Source organism: Muntiacus reevesi, chromosome 12, assembly GCF_963930625.1.
Source record: "Muntiacus reevesi chromosome 12, mMunRee1.1, whole genome shotgun sequence".
In the NCBI taxonomy this organism is placed as follows: Eukaryota; Metazoa; Chordata; class Mammalia; order Artiodactyla; family Cervidae; genus Muntiacus; species Muntiacus reevesi.
The window spans coordinates 55,127,786-55,146,508 of record NC_089260.1 but is presented as its reverse complement, the minus strand read 5'-3'; the positions used below and the strand labels follow the sequence as shown (position 1 = coordinate 55,146,508).

Below are 18,723 nucleotides of genomic sequence, written 5' to 3'. Positions count from 1 at the left end.
CAAGGAAGATACAGTTGCTTTAAAATATTGAAAATAATCACCCATTTTTGCAAGAAGAAAACATATTTTCAAATGTCTTTGTGGGCTAATTTTATGAAAAATGAGGTTTTAAAAAAGGCTTTCTGAAGGGAAAGGAAATACAGGGGCAGAGTTGTCAGAATCCTACAGGCGGCTCAGGAGAAATCAGTCCAGAATGGATTCTAGACGCCACATTTCCTGAGACAGCCGCCCCTCCAAGAGCGTCTTACCCTGAAATGACTCTCACAGGGACTCCCAAGGTCCTCCTCCCCTGTTCTCACTCTCCAGTGACAGATAGGAGACAAAGGCTGCTGCTTCTCTCGCAAGGCAGGTGCTTCCACCCACCCAGGGAAGGGGCTCTGGGGCTATGGTAATTAACATTTCTTTTAATCTTGTTTTTATAGTTAATCTCCAAAGCGTGAAAAGAGCTGGCCAGTTGATTAAACCCTAAGCATGCAATACATCTGAAATGAAGGCAGCCCTGATGAATATAAATGGATAAATTTGTTCCTTCTGTTAAAAAAAAAAGTACCTTACGAGAAACCCAGTTTGAACTACTAAATGAAACACTTGAAATTACCCACAGGAATGGTTTCTGGCTTAATAGGGAACAGTTCATCTAACTCTGGAGGAGATCATTTCTTCAGGGTCATAAGCAACCACTCTTTGGAATCTTCTAGGAAAGCAATGTGATCCTATTTAAAGTTTGGTCTAGGATCACTGGGACTTCCCAGATGACGCTAGTGCTAAGGAACCCGCCTGCCAATGCAGGAGATGTAAGAGATGCAGGTTCAATCCCTGGGTCAGGAAGATTCCCTGGAGGAGGGCATGGCGGTCCTACTCCAGTATTCTTGCCTGGAGAATCTCATGGGCAGAGGAGCCTGGTGGGCTACAGTCCATGCGGTCGCAAAAGAGTAGGACACAACTGAAGTGACTTAGCACGCACGCCAGTATCACTGGCCCTTGGTTATACAGGAATGTGCAGGAAAGCTCCCTGACACAGTGCCCCATTGCTCTCGGAATACCCAGGGCTGTAGAAACAAGCATCTTTGTGAGGGGGAGGATGAGCATCTGTGTGAGGATGATGTGGGAGGCTGACCCTTCTGTGCCAGATGGCACAGTTTCAGCAAGGCCAAGTCTGAGAACAAGGTGATGGGGAACACAGAGCTCTGTGTCCTCAGGACACCGCACCTCCGCAGGCACTCAGGCTTCTTCTCAGCCCTCACTTCCCCTGTCCAGTGCAAGTTCAGCCACAGACACCCAACCAAAATGATGGGCAATTCACAAGAGGGAGAGGATTATCTCACGTCCACACATGGGGTCACAAAAGGTCGGATGTGATATAGTAACTAAAACAACAACAATAACAACAATCACTTCCACAGCAGTTGCAAGCAAACAACAAAAATGGACTTTTTTTTTTTTAAATTTAAAAAACTTAACAGAAAAGCAGAGCGCAACATTATTTTCAGAGGCACTGGTTGCAAATAGCAGACAAAGAACTGTGCTTGTGGTCTCCAGGTACATTCTGTCAACAAAGACACTTCTTCATTGAAACAGATGTTGTGTAACTGTGGGTATGTCAGCCACAGAAGCGGTCTTCAGTTTTTCTTCCTGGAGCCAGTGAAGCCATCCATTACATTCAAGGCCCCCAGGTACTCACCCAAAAGCAGCCCCAGCTTGACGGGCAAGAAGCTAAAGAGAACACAAGAGGGAACATCTTGGTTATCATTCATGGAACATCTTTACGAGCTCCACTGAAAAGCAGGGCCGTTGACTTGCTGCAGAAGATGTGAGTCACTCATGCCCACCTGAACGTCCCTGTCGTGGGTCACTCAGGGCTCATCCACCACGTGGGATGACACCGGCCCAGGGTCTCTGTGTCTCTCTTTGCTTTATTTACCTTATTCACTCACTTCCGTGTCAGTCTCAAGGCCTGACTACATTCTGTAATGATGGACAGGAAGCGTGCAGCCTTGAGGAGTCTTGATCCTGCCTTGCAAGCTCGCTCTGTTGCTCACAGTGCGACTGGGCTGTGATTGAGGAACAATCAGTTCCTCCCACTGTCCAAAGAGGTCATTGACCTTTCTTTCTTGGACAACTGAGAGAAGTCCATGCAATAGCTCCTCAGAGCTTTGGCAAGACCCAACTAAGACTGTCCATCTTCTTCATCCCGCTCACCCCTCCTGACACTCTGACCCTGTCCATCATGATGTTTACACTGCAGGACGAGAAAGGGCACAGTCAGCCAACCGAAGACTTGTCCTAGGTGTGGGGACAAGAAAAGGGCCCTGGGCTCATGGTCCCTCTGGGGGCAGCCCGAGATATCCAGGGGGTCCCTGCTCTTCCCACTTTCAGGTCTCTGGTCTAACGCTATCTTCTCCATGTGGCCATCCTGACACTTAGATCAGGATGCATCGTAGAGCCCTTGCTCCACAACAGGAAAAGTCGCCGCAGCGGGAAGCCTGCTCACCACAACTACGGAGTGGACCCCACTCACTGCACCTAGAGAAATGCCCACACAGCAGTGAAGACCCAGCACAGGCAAAAGTAAAATAAATAGGTAACAGTTATCTCCCCCTCCCCCAGTTATCTTTTAAACGGCTGCTCTTTGTTGGCTCTGGAGTAAGCTGTTGACTGGACTGGCACGTTGAGAATTAACAGGAGCAGAAACATTACCTTTTTAAAAACACCGTGAAGTATATAAACTTGGGCATATACAGGTACAGGTTTTCTTGCAGGATAGCATCTACTATCTTCCTGACTGCATATTCTGGCTCCAGAATCGGTAAGAGAGAAGGACAGCTGGTGGTGGGGGAAGGGGGGTGGTTTAAAAAAAACAAATAAGAAATTAGAGAAAACAATTCTTAAAAATTACAATAAAACAGTTGTAAGCTTCCCAGGTGGAGCTAGTGGTATTGAACCTGCCTGCCATTGCAGGAAACATGAGACGTGGGTTCCATCCTGGGTCGGGAAGATTCCCTGGAGGAGGAAATCGCAACCCACTCCAGTATTCTTGCCTAGAGAATCCCATGGACAGAGGAACCTGGCAGGCTACGGTCTATAGGGTCACAAGAGTCAGACACGACTGAAGTGACTTAGCAAGCATGCACACACAAGACATTATCATTTATTGCCTTCTTCTTCTTCCAGATTGGATATTTTTCTATATTTGCTCTCTTATTATCAATATGGTGAGTAATAACATAATTAGAATTTGAAGTGGAAAACAGGGATTCTAATTAATACAATGATGTTATAATAGGCACATGTGTGAAACCACATTAAGCAAATGGCCTAAATGTTGCAAAGCACATCTTTGAAAAGTAACTGCCTGTCATCTGATGAGTGCAGACTGGGTATTTAGGCCTCTTCATCAACTTCTCATCCTTCTGTGGAATCAGGGGTGAGAGCAGGGTAGAGTTGGTGGCAGAAAGTGGGTGTGTGACAGGAGCGCCAAGGAGATGGTGGAGCAGGTCGCGACCACAGGGTGGCCTTGAAGACGTGGATATAGCCTTGATGTTTGTGTGCTGTGTTCATGCTCGGCTGTGTCCGACTCTTTTCGACCCCATGGACTGCAGCCCACCAGGCTGTTCTGTCCATGAGATTTCCCCGGCAAGGATACTGGAGTGGGTTGCCATTTCCTTCTTCAAGCCTTAAACTGTCATTATTAAACCCAGTGTCTTAATCACTAACACATCTAAGGAAATAAATTCTAAAACCGTTTATAAAGTAGGCTGAATGTTGGAAAAGTCTTTTCAAACAACATTAGCCAGAACAAAATAAAATCGATGGTCAATCATTTTTCAAAATACAGTTCCTTTGAAATCAAATGACATGCTTACCCAGTAGTACACCCTTCAAACATTCCGGTTTTTATAAAAAATGGACACACGATAGTCGTTTTGATCCCCTTCTGTCCCTTGGCAAATGTTTCCAAAAATATCGATTCAGCAAATCCATTGGCTGCAAATTTACTTGCACAGTAATCTGAAAAGAGAAATGATACTATTATATAGTGTGAAGTTTTAAAATGGCATTATAGGAAGATTTCCTTGTAACACGAATACTGGCAGAGACAAACCATTTCAGAGTTCTTGTTTTGCTTGATTTTGGTCTGCTCTGCCTGGAAGATGACTGGGATGAGTGGGTACAGCCCAGGGCGAGGGAACCTGCATTCCAAGTAGCAGCCCCAGAGGTTCTGATTCCAGGGAATTGCTGCCCACGCCAGGAAAACTTGTTTCTAAGGGAGCCAGGGAGGAGAGACCTGCATCTGAAGAGAGAGATGCTGTGTCTAACAAAAGGATTAACAGGAGCTGTGAATACACTTGTGGTATGTCAAGGACCTGTGACTTCTCAGATGTACGAGAGAGGGGGGTAATAATAATGCCTGATGGATTCTGAGGAGGACAGAGGCAGGGAGACCCGGGCTACAGGGAGACGTGTACAGACTGCTAATATTGGGGTGACAAGTGGTTCTGGAAACCTATCTGGCAGCTGAGAGGTACTTGCTGAGATCAGTGCTGTGAATCTGGAACCAGCTGTCAGTCAGCCAGCTTGCTGGTCTGCTACCTGAGTGTTGCAATTAGGGTTCTGATGGATGAGCCTCCAGGGGACACCCTGGGGGTGGGAGAAGGACAGGACTTCCTAGAGCCAGCTCCCCGGTGGGTCCTCTTCACCGAAGATCTAGTTGTATGTCTTATCCCCTCCCCACTGCTAATGTCAAGTCGGTTACAAGGGACGTGGAAGTGACAACAAGTTCCTGCCAGTCTCCAACCAATGGAACAGCAAAAGAAAGTTAATTTTAGGTTTCCCTGGGTGAAGACATTTTCTCCAAGTTCCCAGCCAGGGGAGACCACTTAATGGAAAATTCATAGAGCAGAAGGGGCCTCTCTTTTTTTTGGCTGCACCGGTCTCCATTGTAGTGTGCAGGCTTTCTCTGCTTGCAGTATGTGAGGGCTTCTCTAGTTGTGGAGCACAGGCTCTAGAGCGTGCATGGGCCTAGTTGCCCTGAAAAGACTCTTGAGGGTCCCTTGGGCAGCAAGGAGATCAAACCAGTCAATAGTAAAGGAAATCAACCCTGAATATGCACTGGAAGGACTGATGCTGAAGCTGAAACTCCAATACTTTGGGCACATGATGCGAAGAGCTGACTCACTGGAAAAGACCCTGATGCTGGGAAAGAATGAGGGGGTGACAGAGGATGAGATGGTTGGATGGCATCATCAACTCAATGGCCATGAGTTTGGGTGAAATCTGGGAATCTGTGGAGGACAAGGAAGCCTGGTGTGCTGTGGTCCAGAGGGTCGCCAAGAGTCAGACATGACTGAGCGATTAAACGGCATGTGAGATCTTAGTTCCCTGCATTGAACCTGCATTGGATGAACCTGCACCCCCTGCATTGGAAAGCAGATTCTCATTCAATGGACCATTAAGGAATTCCCAGAAGGGTCCTCCTTAACCCCCTGATGACAGTGCCAGGTGAGTTTGGGGGAAGGTGACTATGCTGATCACTGGTGTAAGGAATATATAAGTAGGGTCTATTTCTTTGATAATTGCTTTACATGTTGGGTTAGTTTCTCCTATACAACAACATGAATCAGCTGTAAGTATGTGTATACTCCCTCTCTCCTGAGCCTCTCTCCCACCTCCTTATCCCACCCAGCTAGGTCTTTTATTAATTCCAGGGGATTGCATAAGACCTAATGATTCTAAAGTGCACAGTTCAACTTTGTGTAAGTATAGCAGCTGGGCAGCTTTGCTGGCTGATAAAGTTCTCAACAGCTTACCTTACTGAACATATATCTTCACCTATTACCATTTATTATTAGTGCACCAAGTCAGTGCTGACTATTCAGAGCTACTGCTCCAGCTGCGGTTGTGAAATACCATGTTTCTCTTACCTGCCAGTCCATTTATTCCAAGTAATCCAGCTGAACTTGAAATGCACACCAAATGTCCATGGTCGTTAGCAATCATAGCAGGTAGAAAGGCTTTATAAGTCTAAGAAGATCAAGGTAAAACGTTTAACATTTTATAGCACATTGTATTTTTTTTCAGATGTTTATGCAATCATCATGATTGAAGAAAGTTGTTCAAGTTCAAAAAAATACCTGAAGGAAATGGGACATTCAAACTTAAATATCTGGCAAGTAACCATCTGAACTTGTTTAAGCTGTGGATCAATATTTTGCTGGTGGTTATTCCAGTATTTCAATTGGAATTTCAATTATTAAAAATAATTTACTCAAACTTACATTTGCTCATTTTTGACTTTCAAAAACACAACAAAAACAACAATCGAAACAGTACAGGAAAATCTTAATTGTGGCATCCACAGTCCACAAACCAGTAAGACTACTCAAAAATATGATTATTTAGATTTATGGTGTCTTTTTTCCTCCCTTGGCTTATATTTGAACTTAAAATTTTTCCTGAACTTTGTTCACAGGACATGTGGCTGTTGGTTTCAGTTGAAAAATATCACTTTGTCTTTAAACTCATCTGGCCTGTCAGGGAGACGTGGTCATGAGCAAGAGCCAGGAGGGGCAGAACGAGGGCGTGTGCATGGCTGGAGAGGCTGATGTGACTGGTCTGTGCAAAGGCTAGGACAACGCAACTTGAGTGTGGGCACCTCTCCCTGTGAGTCAGGACCATGCCTTTTAATGTTCAAGGCATGTAGTTTTCAGGCTGCTGGTGGGCATGCTGTCCCTGGAAGAAAAACTATGACAAACCTAGACAGCGAAAGGGAGAGACATTAATTTGCTAACAAAGGTCCGCATGGTCAAAGCTATGGATTTTCCGGTAGGCATGTATGGACATAAGAGCTGGATCACAAAGAAGGCTGAGGACTGAAGAATTGATGCTTTTGAACTCTGGTGCTGGAGAAGACTCTTGAGAGTCCTCAAGGATCTCTGTGCTGTCCTTGATTCATCCAATCAATCCTAAAGGACATCAACCTTGAATATGAATTGGAAGGACTGATGCTGAAGTTGAAGTTTCAATACTTTGGGGACCTGTTGTGAAGAGCTGACTCACTGGAAGAGACCCTGATGTCGGGAAAGATTGAAGGCAGGAGGAGAAGGGGGTGAGAGAAGATCAGATGGTTGGATGGAATCACTCAATCAATGGACATGAGTTTAAGCAAACTCTGGGAGATAATGAAGGACAGAAAAGCCTGGAGTGTTGCAGTTCATGGGGTTGCAGAGTCAGACATGACTTAGCAAATGAACAGCAACAACAAAGTTTACTGTGCATCTTAATGTGCCCCCAAACAGACCTGGTGGATGTTTGCTTATTAATTATGCCTCCTTTCACTTCAAGGGAGTTCCTGCCTAGGCAAATGATGAGGTCACCTGGTCATGTCTAAGCGTGGTCACTTTTAACTTCTATGAGCCCTTATCTCACTGGGCTGTTTGAAGGCTTATTTATGAGGGGCCTGGGATGGTACCAGAAAGGACGCTGGCCATCAGTACATGATTAGGACACAGGGCAGCTGTGTCTTTGCAGGATTCCCTGAGCAGAGGTGTGGGGAGGTAGAGCTTAAGTTGGATCAGGAGAGGACAGCCTGAGCTAGAACTGAGAAGTCTGTGCTTTATTTAAGACCAATACTGTTGAAAGAGTCCACCCTAATGGTAAAGAATCCGCCTGCAATGCAGGAGACCCGGGGTTCAATCTCTGGGTCAGGAAGATCCCCTGGAGAAGAGAATGGCAACTCACTCTGGTATTCTTGCCTGGAGAATCCCATGGACAGAGGAGCCTGGCAAAGAATCAGACAGAGCGACTAACACTTTCACTACTGTAAGAGAACAAGAGGAAGTCTACGTCGCTTCAGTCGTGCCCAACTCTTTGCGGCCCCATGGACTGTAGCCCACCAGGTTCCTCTGTCCTTGGGATTCTCCTGGCAAGAATACTGGAGTGGGTTGCTATTTCCTTCTCCAGGGATCTTCCTGACCCAGGGATCTAACCCACATCTCTTATGTCTCCTGCATTGGCAGGCGAGTTCTTCACCACTAGCGCCACCTGGGAATGATGTTTATAATGAGAAGAAAAAATACTTACCCATATATGTGCTTTGAAATTCACGTCAAGAGACTTTTCTATAAGCTCATCCGGGCAGTCCATGAACTTTCTGCCTGTTACGATTCCAGCATTGTTGATCAGGATGGAAACATCACCAACTTCTTTCTTCACCTGAATTGAATAAGGAAATCAGCACCACCAGGGTAGCACAGGCAGACCCTGGAGATACACGGGTTCAGTTCCAGACCACCCCGCAGTAAAGCTGACACCACAACATAGTGAGTTATACAAATGTTTTGGTTACTGGTGCATAGAAAAGTTATGTTTACACTATACTGTCATCTATTAAGTGTGCAATAGCTTTAGGTTTAAAAAACAAGTTGCCTTAATGAGAAATTTTTTTTTTTTTTTGCTAAAAATGCTAACCATCATTTAAGCCTTGACTGATCTGCAGTAACAAAGATCACTGATGACAGACCACCCAGAGCAAATATAATAATGAAAGTGTGAAGTATTGTGAGAAACAATGTGATGCTGAGACACGAAGTGAGCAAATGCTGTCAAAAGAAGGGTGCCATTAAGAGTTGCTTGAGGCAGGATTGCCACAAGTGTTCAATTTGCAAAAGAAATCTTCAGATGGTAGGAAAAAAATGCAATATCTGTGAAGTGCCATAAAATGAGATGCATCCATAATTCTTTTACGTGAACTGGATTTATTTTCCTGTGGTTTTAGATGCTTCTGTCCTTGTTAACTCAGACTGAGTTGCTGCTGCAAGGCACTCTAAAAACAAAGCGTGTCTATTTCTTTTGCAGAGTTCATGGCACATCAGAGATCTAAGTCTAATGCCTTTCTACTCATCTTCCCCTCTTCTTATGATGGTTCCAACACCTGTAATGCTACTTTCCTACAGGGAGAGTTATTCTCATACGCAGTAGTGACATGGTTAGTGACTGTCCTATGCTAAAATGAAGTATGAGCAGCACAGCCTTTAAATGGATGTGGTGATATGTCAGGCATGATACCATGCCTTGTAAATCAAGCCCTGCCACTTGTAGCAACGGGGCTGGGCAGGGAGGGAACGGAGGCAGTATGATCGTCATATGGATGTTTCAGACACACAGGAGCTCAGAACCCGTCCATCCTGTTTTCATCCCTTGGATGGTTCTCTTCTCCCCAACACCAACGTTTAGGTGTGAGGTCTGTGAAGGGAGGATCAGAGGGGCCGCCATCTGTTGCTGTCACACCGGCACTGGCCGGACTAGATACTTAATTACTTTCCTTTAAGAAATAAAAATCCTGGGAGTGCCACTGGAGCCTTCCCTTTAGAACAAACAGTCAGCAAGTGACCCAGGCTCTTTGTCAGATTTTTTTTTTTTTTCGCACAGGGTTTTCTAGGCTTGATGGCAGGCGGTGGGGCCGTCCCTTGGTGTGCCTTTGTGTTTTGAATTTCATTCCTGTAATTTGTATCACATAGCAGGGGCCCTGTTCCCCCCGAATTAGAGGGAACCCCTGGCTGCAGCACCACTTACATCTGGCTCTGGCTCTGTGTGTTGTGTGCACACTCGTGTGGGTGTGCAGATGTGGGTGTGAACCTGTCTTCGAGGGTGATGCAGCTCTGGAGAGGGAGGCTGGATTACTGACGAGCCGACACTGCCACTCTCCTTATGCACTCTCCCAGAAGGCATGAGCCCCAGCAAGGAACGTGACGTGCTCGGTATCCACTAGCCGATGAGATCCCTAGCCTCGGGGAAACTGAGGATTGCAGTGCAGGCCAAGGAAACCGCATGTTTCATGTTGAAATTTTCAGATAGAAGTGCTGGAAACAATCTAACTTGAAGTCTGATATGGAGAGTGGCTAAAATATTTAGTCAAATCAAAGCTGAACAGCAGTCAAGGCATTCTTCTCGGGGCAAAATCACATGCTGAGCGGGGCTGTGTGATTCTGAACAATAAATGACTCAACCAGGATGCCAGGTGGCAAGGATGAACGTTCTGAACTTAGTCCCAAGCTATGATCTAGCGACACAAGATTTCGAAGTTACTGGGGTCTGTGGCAATAAAACACTGTCATATCAGCTCTAAAAGTTTGCACCTTGATTATTCCTCTATGGGATAAAAATTTCCTGCTTACCTTTCCTCTGTCAAGAACAGGAGGTAGAAATGGCTGGTTTATAGGATGAATGTCTTAAGGTCTTGTGTCTTTAAATGTGAATCAGTCACTGCTTTAAGACTGGCTCATAGTCAGAGAAGTGGCTCATAGCTGGGGAAGTAAACCTGGCAGGAGATTGTGTTATAAGTGCAAAGAGCTTAGTTTGCAAAAGTAGCTGCAGCAGACCTTCCTGCACTTTGAAAGGTGGTCCCCACACAAGCCCATGCCAGCTTGTCTGGTCTGGATCCCCAGACTTGCCAGGCAGCCTAAGATTGGTGATGGTGGTGGTAACAGATGTATAAGATGTAAAGATAAAAGTCACAACGTAAAAGAAACTCACTGGCCAGAGACCTGCACACCCCTCCACTGGGGAGTCAGATGAGAAGCTGCAAGAAGAGCCCGGTTAGAGCCTACACGCTGGGCAGGAAACTTCCAGCAGGCACATCTACTTTCTTCCTTCTCCCAAAACCAGGGAACTCTGAGAGCCACAAAAAAGTAGTCCAGGAGACTGCTGTGTGCAGTGCTCATGCAACGAGCAGGCAGAGAAATCCTTCTGAGGGAAGAGGAAGTGGCCACCACAAGGGCATGTGCCTCCTCGGGCTCTGTGAATCCACTGGAGCCCCGGGCTCCTTAAAGTGTTCTTTATACATACTTCTCTACCGTCACCAAAGGGCCAGCTGCAGTTAAGAGTCTTTAGGATGAATAAAATATTTGCTTTTCACATGACCACGTGAGGGAAATGCAGTTGAATGGAAATGACTGTTGGGCGTGGGGGAAACAGGTGGACTTGCAATCAGACTAGACACAGGTTCACCTCCTGGCATGGTCATCCCCTAGCTCTGTGACTCCCAGCAGGTTATTTATAGCCCTGTTTACCAGTTTTTGTTATGCCTCCATGAAAGGTGCTATGGCCTTTCTCTTACACGGTAACGGGGGGACCGGGCAACCAGCACAGGAGTCTCTGCAGAGTCAAGAGACTCGCGTCCCACCTGCAGCTCTGCTACTTATTACCTGCACTTGTCAGGTAAGTCACCTGAGAAACTCACCTGCACTGTCTCCATGTTCTTATTTGTGAAGTGGAGATAATAAGAGGCCTGACTTTATAGGAGTATAATTCAGAGGGTGCCAAGCATGGTGTGTGGCACATAGCAAGACTCAAAAATGCTAACTCCCACGCCCTGATATTTTTTAAAGAGAGGCAAATTAGCAGAGGAAGGCAAATAGAGAAACTGATGGACGCCAGAGACTACATCAAGTCCTTGCTGCCCATAGGAAGAGCAAGCACACAGGTTTACCTGACTGGCCACTCTATACACCTCCTCCTTCCGGCTGCAGTCACAGGTATAGGCACAGACCCTCCTGGCTCCAGCTTCCCCAGCCATCTTGCAGGTCTCCTCATTACTCTCCTGGTTGATATCCCAGAGCACAAGCACCGACCCAAGCTGGGCAAATTTGAGGGCTAGGAGCCTTCCGAGTCCACTTCCAGCACCTGTTATGAGTACGATTTCACCAGCAACATTCTTCCGTGGCTTTGAGATCATAGTAAAAACTGCAGTCTCCAGAAGAGCCAACAATGATCTTCCTAAGAAAGTGAACAATTTCTTGGCTGACTTCAGCTTGAGCGCCATGTTCCAGCTGACACCTATAAAGCAAGACGGACTCCGTAAGGACCTTATTCCATGGGGCCCATACTTCCTTGCAGAAGTGAAAGAAACTAAGAATCGTGATGTAAACATCCCTGTGTAGCAGACTCTGGACTGAGAAAGGGGGGACAGGGTCCACAGGGACCATCTCGACCAACTTGCATCACAGTGCCGAGCTCATCACATCTCTGCATGCCTGTTAATGTGTTTTAGGTGACAGAAATGCTTGTTACCCAGAAACTGTAACCACGGCTACATTTAACCCAAAGCAGAATTCACTCTCTCATAGCTAGCTTTTCTCCATAATAAGTCCTGTAGGTTGATTTCACCTTCAAGGTCTTGACCCTATTGTGTTGATGACACAACTGCTCCCTTCTGGTTTTATTTTTTGCCTCCTTTGAGGCTTCTGTTTTCTCATTGCACTGTTGTTCTTTAAAATCTGAGATTCAAGAGGAAAATGTGAAATCCTGCTTGGATTAATGTACCTGAAGAGGAGTAATTAGACATTCTAAACCTTAGCCCCTAAAACTTGCTGTCAGCACAGGGTACACGTTTCCCAGGCTCTGAGGCTCCCACGCCACATCCCTTACTACTTGGCCCTGCAATTGTACGACATCTGGGGAGAGGGTGAGATAGTTAGGCCCTGCGCCTGTCTGGCTGTGGAGCCTGCGGCAGGCCACGCAGCCCCTCTGGGCCTCGGTCTCCTCACTTCCTGGTGCTGTGGTCTAGGGTGGTTCTGCAAGTAGGATGAGAATGTTTGTGCATGCGTGACAACAATGCTGGCTCGCAGCTAGTGTTTTATGATGTTAGCTTGTTTCTCAGACTCACAGCACTGCCCACAGGAAGGTACCCGATAGGTTTGCCGAATGAATAAAAGGCAAACTTATACAGGGCTCAGTGCCTCCATCCTATCAGTCACTCACACTTTAGTGAGAAGGAGCTTATAAGATGCTTTCCAAACAAGCACCTGAGAAAGAAGGGAATGTCTTATTTCCTCCAGATTGTGAGGCGAGCAGAAGTAACACAGCTTAGATTAGGAGTAGGCCTTCCTACTTGGAAAGAACACTGACCGCTGTTTGCCAATTAGGAAATTAGGAACGGGGGGAAACCCCCAGGAAAAGTTCCGCCTGCGCGACAGTATTGACCAACGAAATTGTTTTGCAAACGTGTAACCAATCCGCTTCTCACCCTATAAATTTGTGTAACAGCTTGGGCTTGGGGCTCTCTGACCCGCACCACTGCGTTGGTTGCGGGCGGAGAATCCTGGCTTGAGTCAGTAATAAACTTCCCTTCCTGCGAGTTGCATTGTCTTGGAAGCCTTCTCTCTTCCCGCTCGGGGATTCGGACATCGGGCATAACACAGATGAGGAGAGAAGGGGCATACTATGCTGTGGGTGGGGGTTTCCCTGAATGGGGTGGCCAGCTGAGAGTTGGATGTGAGCACAGAAGATGGACTTCATTAGTGAAGTGAAGCAGTTCCACACTGACTTTGACGCTTGACTGAGGACACACTAGTTCTCATAGATTCATTAAAGGATGGCTTGAAGTGTGGTCAGACCCTTAGGAAGTGGCAAACTAAATTGTTGCTTCTTGGCTCTTTGTACAGATGGAGCCTTGCAGGTTATAGTCCATGAGGTTGCAAAGAGTCAGACACGACTGAATGAGCATGCACATGACTGAATGAGCATGCACACATGCGTAGATGGCACCAAGAACCAGAAAGAATATGTGTGTGGCTTAGCCAGGATCCCTGTCTAGTTTGTTCAGGCCAGGTGAGCTCATTGTCACATTTCTTGGACGTGGATTCTATGCAGGTACAATGCTGAGCCCTGGGGCTGAATGGGTGGGCAGCCTCCCATAATCTCTGCCCTGGGGAGATGAGTCTAATGAAGGAATGAATACACCAGTACACTCTGCAGTGTTATAAAGAAAAATGTGTGTGTGGGGGCACTCTAGAGAGTAGCCAGGAGACCTGCTTTAAGATGGGAGTCAATGGAGGAGGCAACAGGGGAGATCTGTGGAAAGTGACCTTTGATTGAACATGCAAATGATAAACCGGGCCAGGGAGGGCTTGGGAGCGCCTTGCCCAACACAGGGAAGGAAGAGTGGGAGCCTTGAGGCAGGTTTGCTCTACATGTCCAAGGAATAGGATGCTGGTCGGGGTCGGGGTGGGGGAACGGGATGTTCTGGTCCAAGAAGGAGTGCTTCCTGCTGTGGAGCACTTGGCTTTACCACACTTTGGATGAAATGGCTCTCAGACTCACTGTCATCTTTGCTTCTGGATGACTGATAAAATCTCCCAGGCCCATAGGACTTGGAGAGAAGGTAGCTTAATGGGTGAACAGTGGTCTTCAGTGTCTCATTTTAAACTACTGTGAGGGGATGGATTCCTTCGGATCTGAAGGAAGAGGGTCAGACTTCCCACAGGGATGCCACACCTTGGGCACCCTCCTCAGGTGGCAGCCTCGGCATCGTGCACACTCCTGTGAGAAAAGCCACACTTGCCAGTTTTGCACAACTCCTTTCAGGGACACCATGATGTATGTCCTCGCCAGGGGGACAATGGTCCACCTCTCTCCTCTGTCTCCAGCACCATGAAGATAGCTGGAAGCCTCACCACTCTCCTCCTGGTTGACGTGAAAGTTATTTGTTTCAGGGGTTCTAGACTTCAGTTTTCCCTCGTCTCCAAGCCGGCATGACACAAGCTCTAGGACAAGCCACTTCTTAACCCGACCCAGCAGATGCTTCCCAGGTTCTTTAGAGTTGGGCCTCCTGAGGTCCCCCTCATTTGCAGGTTTAGGGTGTCTGCGGGGTACTGGCACAGGTAGTGAGGTCTACAGATTGGGGGTTGGAAATCTGGATCTGCCACAGACCTCTCTGCACCCTTGGTAAGAACTGTTGCATCTCTTGTGTTTCAGTTTCCTTCTCTGAACAGGGGGATTCTATTAGTACAAGCCAACATGTATGAAATATGGAAGGTGTGGAAGCTACATGAGGTTAACGCATGCTGCACGCTAAGTTGCTCCAATCGTATCTCACTCTGTGTGACCCCATGGACTGCAGCCTGCCAGGCTCCTCTTATCCATGGGATTCTCCAGGCAAGAATACTGGAGTGGGTTGCCCTGCCCTCCTCCAGGGGACCTTCCTGACCCAGGGATCGAATCCTCAATTCTTATGTTTCTTGCATTGGCAGGCAGGTTCTTTACCACTAGCACCACTGATATTAAGGAGTGTAATAAGATTTCTACTGCTCCTTATGAAGGACTTCCCAGAAAATAATCTGTTACAACGAAGGAGACGCAGGTTCGATCCCTGGGTTGGGAAGATCCTCTGGAGAAGGAAACGACAAGCCACTCCAGTATTCTTTTTTTCCCCCCCAAACTTCATTGTTGTCTTATTTTAAAAAATTGCCATAGCCACCCCAACCTTCAGCAGCTATCACACTGATTAGTCAGCAGCCATCAACATCAATGCAATATTCTTTACCAGCAAAAGGACTATAGCTTGCTGAAGCCTAGGATGATGGTTAACATTTTTTAGCAATAAAGTATTTTTTTTTTTTTTTTTTTTTTACACTCCAGTATTCTTGCCTGGGAAATCCAATGGACAGAGGAGCTTGGTGTGCTTCAGTCTGTAGGGTGGCACACAACTGGAGTCGGATACAACTTGGCGACTAAACAACAACAAACCCTTTGTGAAACTTCTGAGCAGACTGGAGGGGGAAAAAAGGTTCCCATTGTGCCAAGGAACACAGCCCTCTCCAGGAGGCAGAGGGTGAGGGTGAGGGTGGAAGGAGAGGAGTTGGGCTAGATCTGAGTGCTGCCAGGTTTAGCTCCCATCCACACCCACCTACTATATGCCAGAAGAGAGCCAGGCACATAGTGACAGCAAAATAAATACCAGCTAGGACTGTGATTGGTGAGCTAGCCTATGAATTACAGATACTTGGCTATGCCAGAAAAAGAGGCCAATAGTAACTTTACTGAGGAACACAGGTAAATGTCTGGCTCTCTCTTAGATTAAAGACTGCTCCTTAGGAAGTCAGGGAACATATGTGTTAAATTTCAACAGGCTGAAGACTTCTTTGGCGTCTTCATCCCATGGCTTACCCACTTAGTCCTAAAGCTGAGCTAACTTGGTGCCGCATAAACGGATGAGGCCTGCATCCCAGGCCAGGGCTGTGCTGCCCTGCTAAGGGGGCACGGGGTGAATTGTGTGTGTGTGTGGTGGGTGGGAGTCTGAAGAGGGACAGCGACAAGCCAAGGCCAAGGTGGGTGCACGGAGCAGGGGAGAGTGGGGCACCTGGGCACAATGCCCGGAAGGAGACGACGACGCCCGGGAGGAATCCTGCCCTGCTCTGGCAACGGGCGGGAGGCTGGCAACTCGGTTCTCGGGGACCGGGGAGCGTGGATCGCCGACGCAGTGGGTGCCTCGGGAACCCTGCACCCAGCGCCGGGTCTCCCCAAACGCGCACGCTCAGCGCCCCCACCCCCATTAACCTTAACGCCGCGGGCTGGTCTCGCACGACCCCGGCCTCCCGGAGACCTTGGCTACTCACCAGGGACAGTTGACGCAGAGAAGCCCGCCTGGTCCGCCGCGGGAACAGCACCTCTGGCTTCAGCCCCGTGAGGTTCCGGGTTTATCCCGAGCGAGCGTAGCCCGGAGATTGAGACCTAGGGCTGGACGACCGCGCCCGCGCGGGGGTGGGGCGCCCGCGGGGCTCTGCGCGCCCCAGGGGCGTGTCCGTTGCTAATTTTTTCTTCCCAAGCTGCCAGATTTGGAAGCTTGCAATTCTGTCTCGTGGACCTGACGTGTACCTAGATTCCGGGCAAGTGCATCCCCCGTGGACGTTTAACATTTGCGATGCCCATGGCTGCAGCTTGGATTATCAAGTCAGAATGGCTGGGTTGACAGGGGGCCCTGGCACCAACAATTAAAAAGTTCCCTAGGCGTTTCATAAACGCAGATCGAGGTTGGGACCCTTGGAGAGGAGAACACGGGGGGAGGCAGATGCGGGGTCCGTGAGGGGAGGGAGCCAGGTACTGTCCGTGTGGCCTGCAGTGCGGAGCAGAGGCGAGAACTGGGCTGTGTTTGGCTGCTCGGATTCTGGCCTGGGCATGGCACACCGCGGGAAGCAGGTGGGTGCGGAGCTGGCAGGGGGCCTGGAGAAGTCGGAGAAGTTAACAAACACTGACCCGTGTTTATTGAACATCCTCTCTGAATACAAATATCCAGAGACATAGCAATGCTATATCTGTAGGGGAAAAAATAAGAGATAATAATCAGCGGATAGCCTTAGGTCATCATTTACTAGGTCACCAGTGAAATGAGTGGGGGTGGAATTTCATGGGTGGCATGAGCAGGAATATCAGATTATAGGGTGCTAAAGGAAGGACTGGGAGTCAGGACAAGATTGCGTTTGGAGTTTACTGAGGGTTAAGTGGGACACCCAGGAGCGCCCAAGGTGCACAGGAGAGCTGCTTAGCCAACATGTATCTGGGACAAACCTGGCTGTGTGATTAACTCAAGTCCGTGTGCTGGATGCATGGTGAGGCCAGACACACTGGCATGTTGGAGTCTGGAGCAGAGAAGTGTTTACTCCAGGGCCCTGCAGGGAGATAAGGAGGCTCATGCCTTGAAAAGCTTCCAGCAACTGCAAGGGTTTTGGCAAAAAAAAAAAAAAAATTATATATATATAAAATTATATTTATTTATATTTAATTTGTTGATGATTGCTTTACAATATTGGCTTGATTTCTGTCATGCATCTTTTGGGGGAGTTTGTAATCTCTTTGGTTCTGTCTCATTGCAACAAAAATTTGAAGCGACGGATGGACTGGTGCTACTGCCCTAGGAGGGACAGTGTTACTGTTGTAGCCACGTGTTCTGGGAAACAAATTCATTCAGAAGGACAATGCAGATAGGACAATAAACTGTGAAGTACAGTTTATTACACCAGCACACTGAAGGCAGAATCTCCTCTTAGTCAAGGACCCCACCCAGTTTTTGTGAAAACCTTATACACCCTAAGTGTACATGCCCAAACCCACCTCCCCAAATTTCCTGAAAATAGACTGAACAATTGAAAAGAAAGATACAAGCAAAATTAACCCGAGATTCATATGCCTTAAGCCTAGGTAGTTAACAGTGGACAATTATCAATAGGCCTGTGGTCATACGCCAATAAGCGTAATAGAATGTATGATTCTATTCTATTACACAGATTATTAGGGCATTCTTTTAGACAATGCAGAGTCTAGGTATGAGCCCTGGGGCTCTTCCTTCTGGGGGCCTGGTTTTCCAGCTGGTATGTCATTTCCATAGATACTGGGCATATAGCTCAAAGTCCACAGTCTGGCCCAAGATGGAGTCCTGCTTTCAAGACAGAGCCTGTTCTGTCTGTTTCCTCCTTTGTTATAGCTCAGTTTTATTTAGAAAGCAAAGAACTACATCCTTGAGTCATGAGGGTGGGCTAACCCTAAAAATGTGAAGAGAAGCCAGACCAGTTTTGGCTCCTCTTTTTATATGTTTTTTCTCCTCCCCCTGAGCCTACCCTGTGTAAATTTGGCTAGCCAGGAGGGCAGTTTGTTTCACCTGAGGTTCTCACTCCTGTCCTCAGACCTTCCTTTGTTCTGTTTTCCTGGGCTTTCCCCTTCTTTGTCTTTTAGCCACCGCCCTTCTGGACTGCTTTTTCCTATTCTAAGTACCTAACACATCAACATGAATTCACCATAGGTGTACATATGTCCCCTCCCTCTTGAGTCTCCCTCCCACCTCCCAGCCTTTCCCAGCCCTCTAGGTTACTGCGGAGCCCCAATCTGAGTTTCCATTGGCTGTCTATAAGGGCTGGTGGGGAGAGGGGTCCCAGGATGATCAGCTTGAGCACAATT

At 47.4% G+C, this 18,723-nt stretch overlaps 1 protein-coding gene across 1 annotated transcript; it reads right to left on the bottom strand.

Annotated features, from left to right (window-relative positions):
• Nucleotides 1–1,416: 1,416 nt before the first annotated feature.
• Nucleotides 1,417–16,518, bottom strand: LOC136144973 (epidermal retinol dehydrogenase 2-like). Its single transcript, XM_065903065.1, has 7 exons — nucleotides 16,392–16,518; nucleotides 11,486–11,832; nucleotides 8,080–8,211; nucleotides 5,922–6,021; nucleotides 3,864–4,008; nucleotides 2,698–2,823; nucleotides 1,417–1,713 (listed from the first exon to the last, which is right to left on the bottom strand). The coding sequence occupies exons 2-7, from the start codon at nucleotides 11,816–11,818 to the stop codon at nucleotides 1,620–1,622; spliced, it is 930 nt and encodes a 309-aa protein (XP_065759137.1). The 5' UTR covers nucleotides 11,819–11,832; nucleotides 16,392–16,518; the 3' UTR covers nucleotides 1,417–1,619.
• Nucleotides 16,519–18,723: the final 2,205 nt, after the last annotated feature.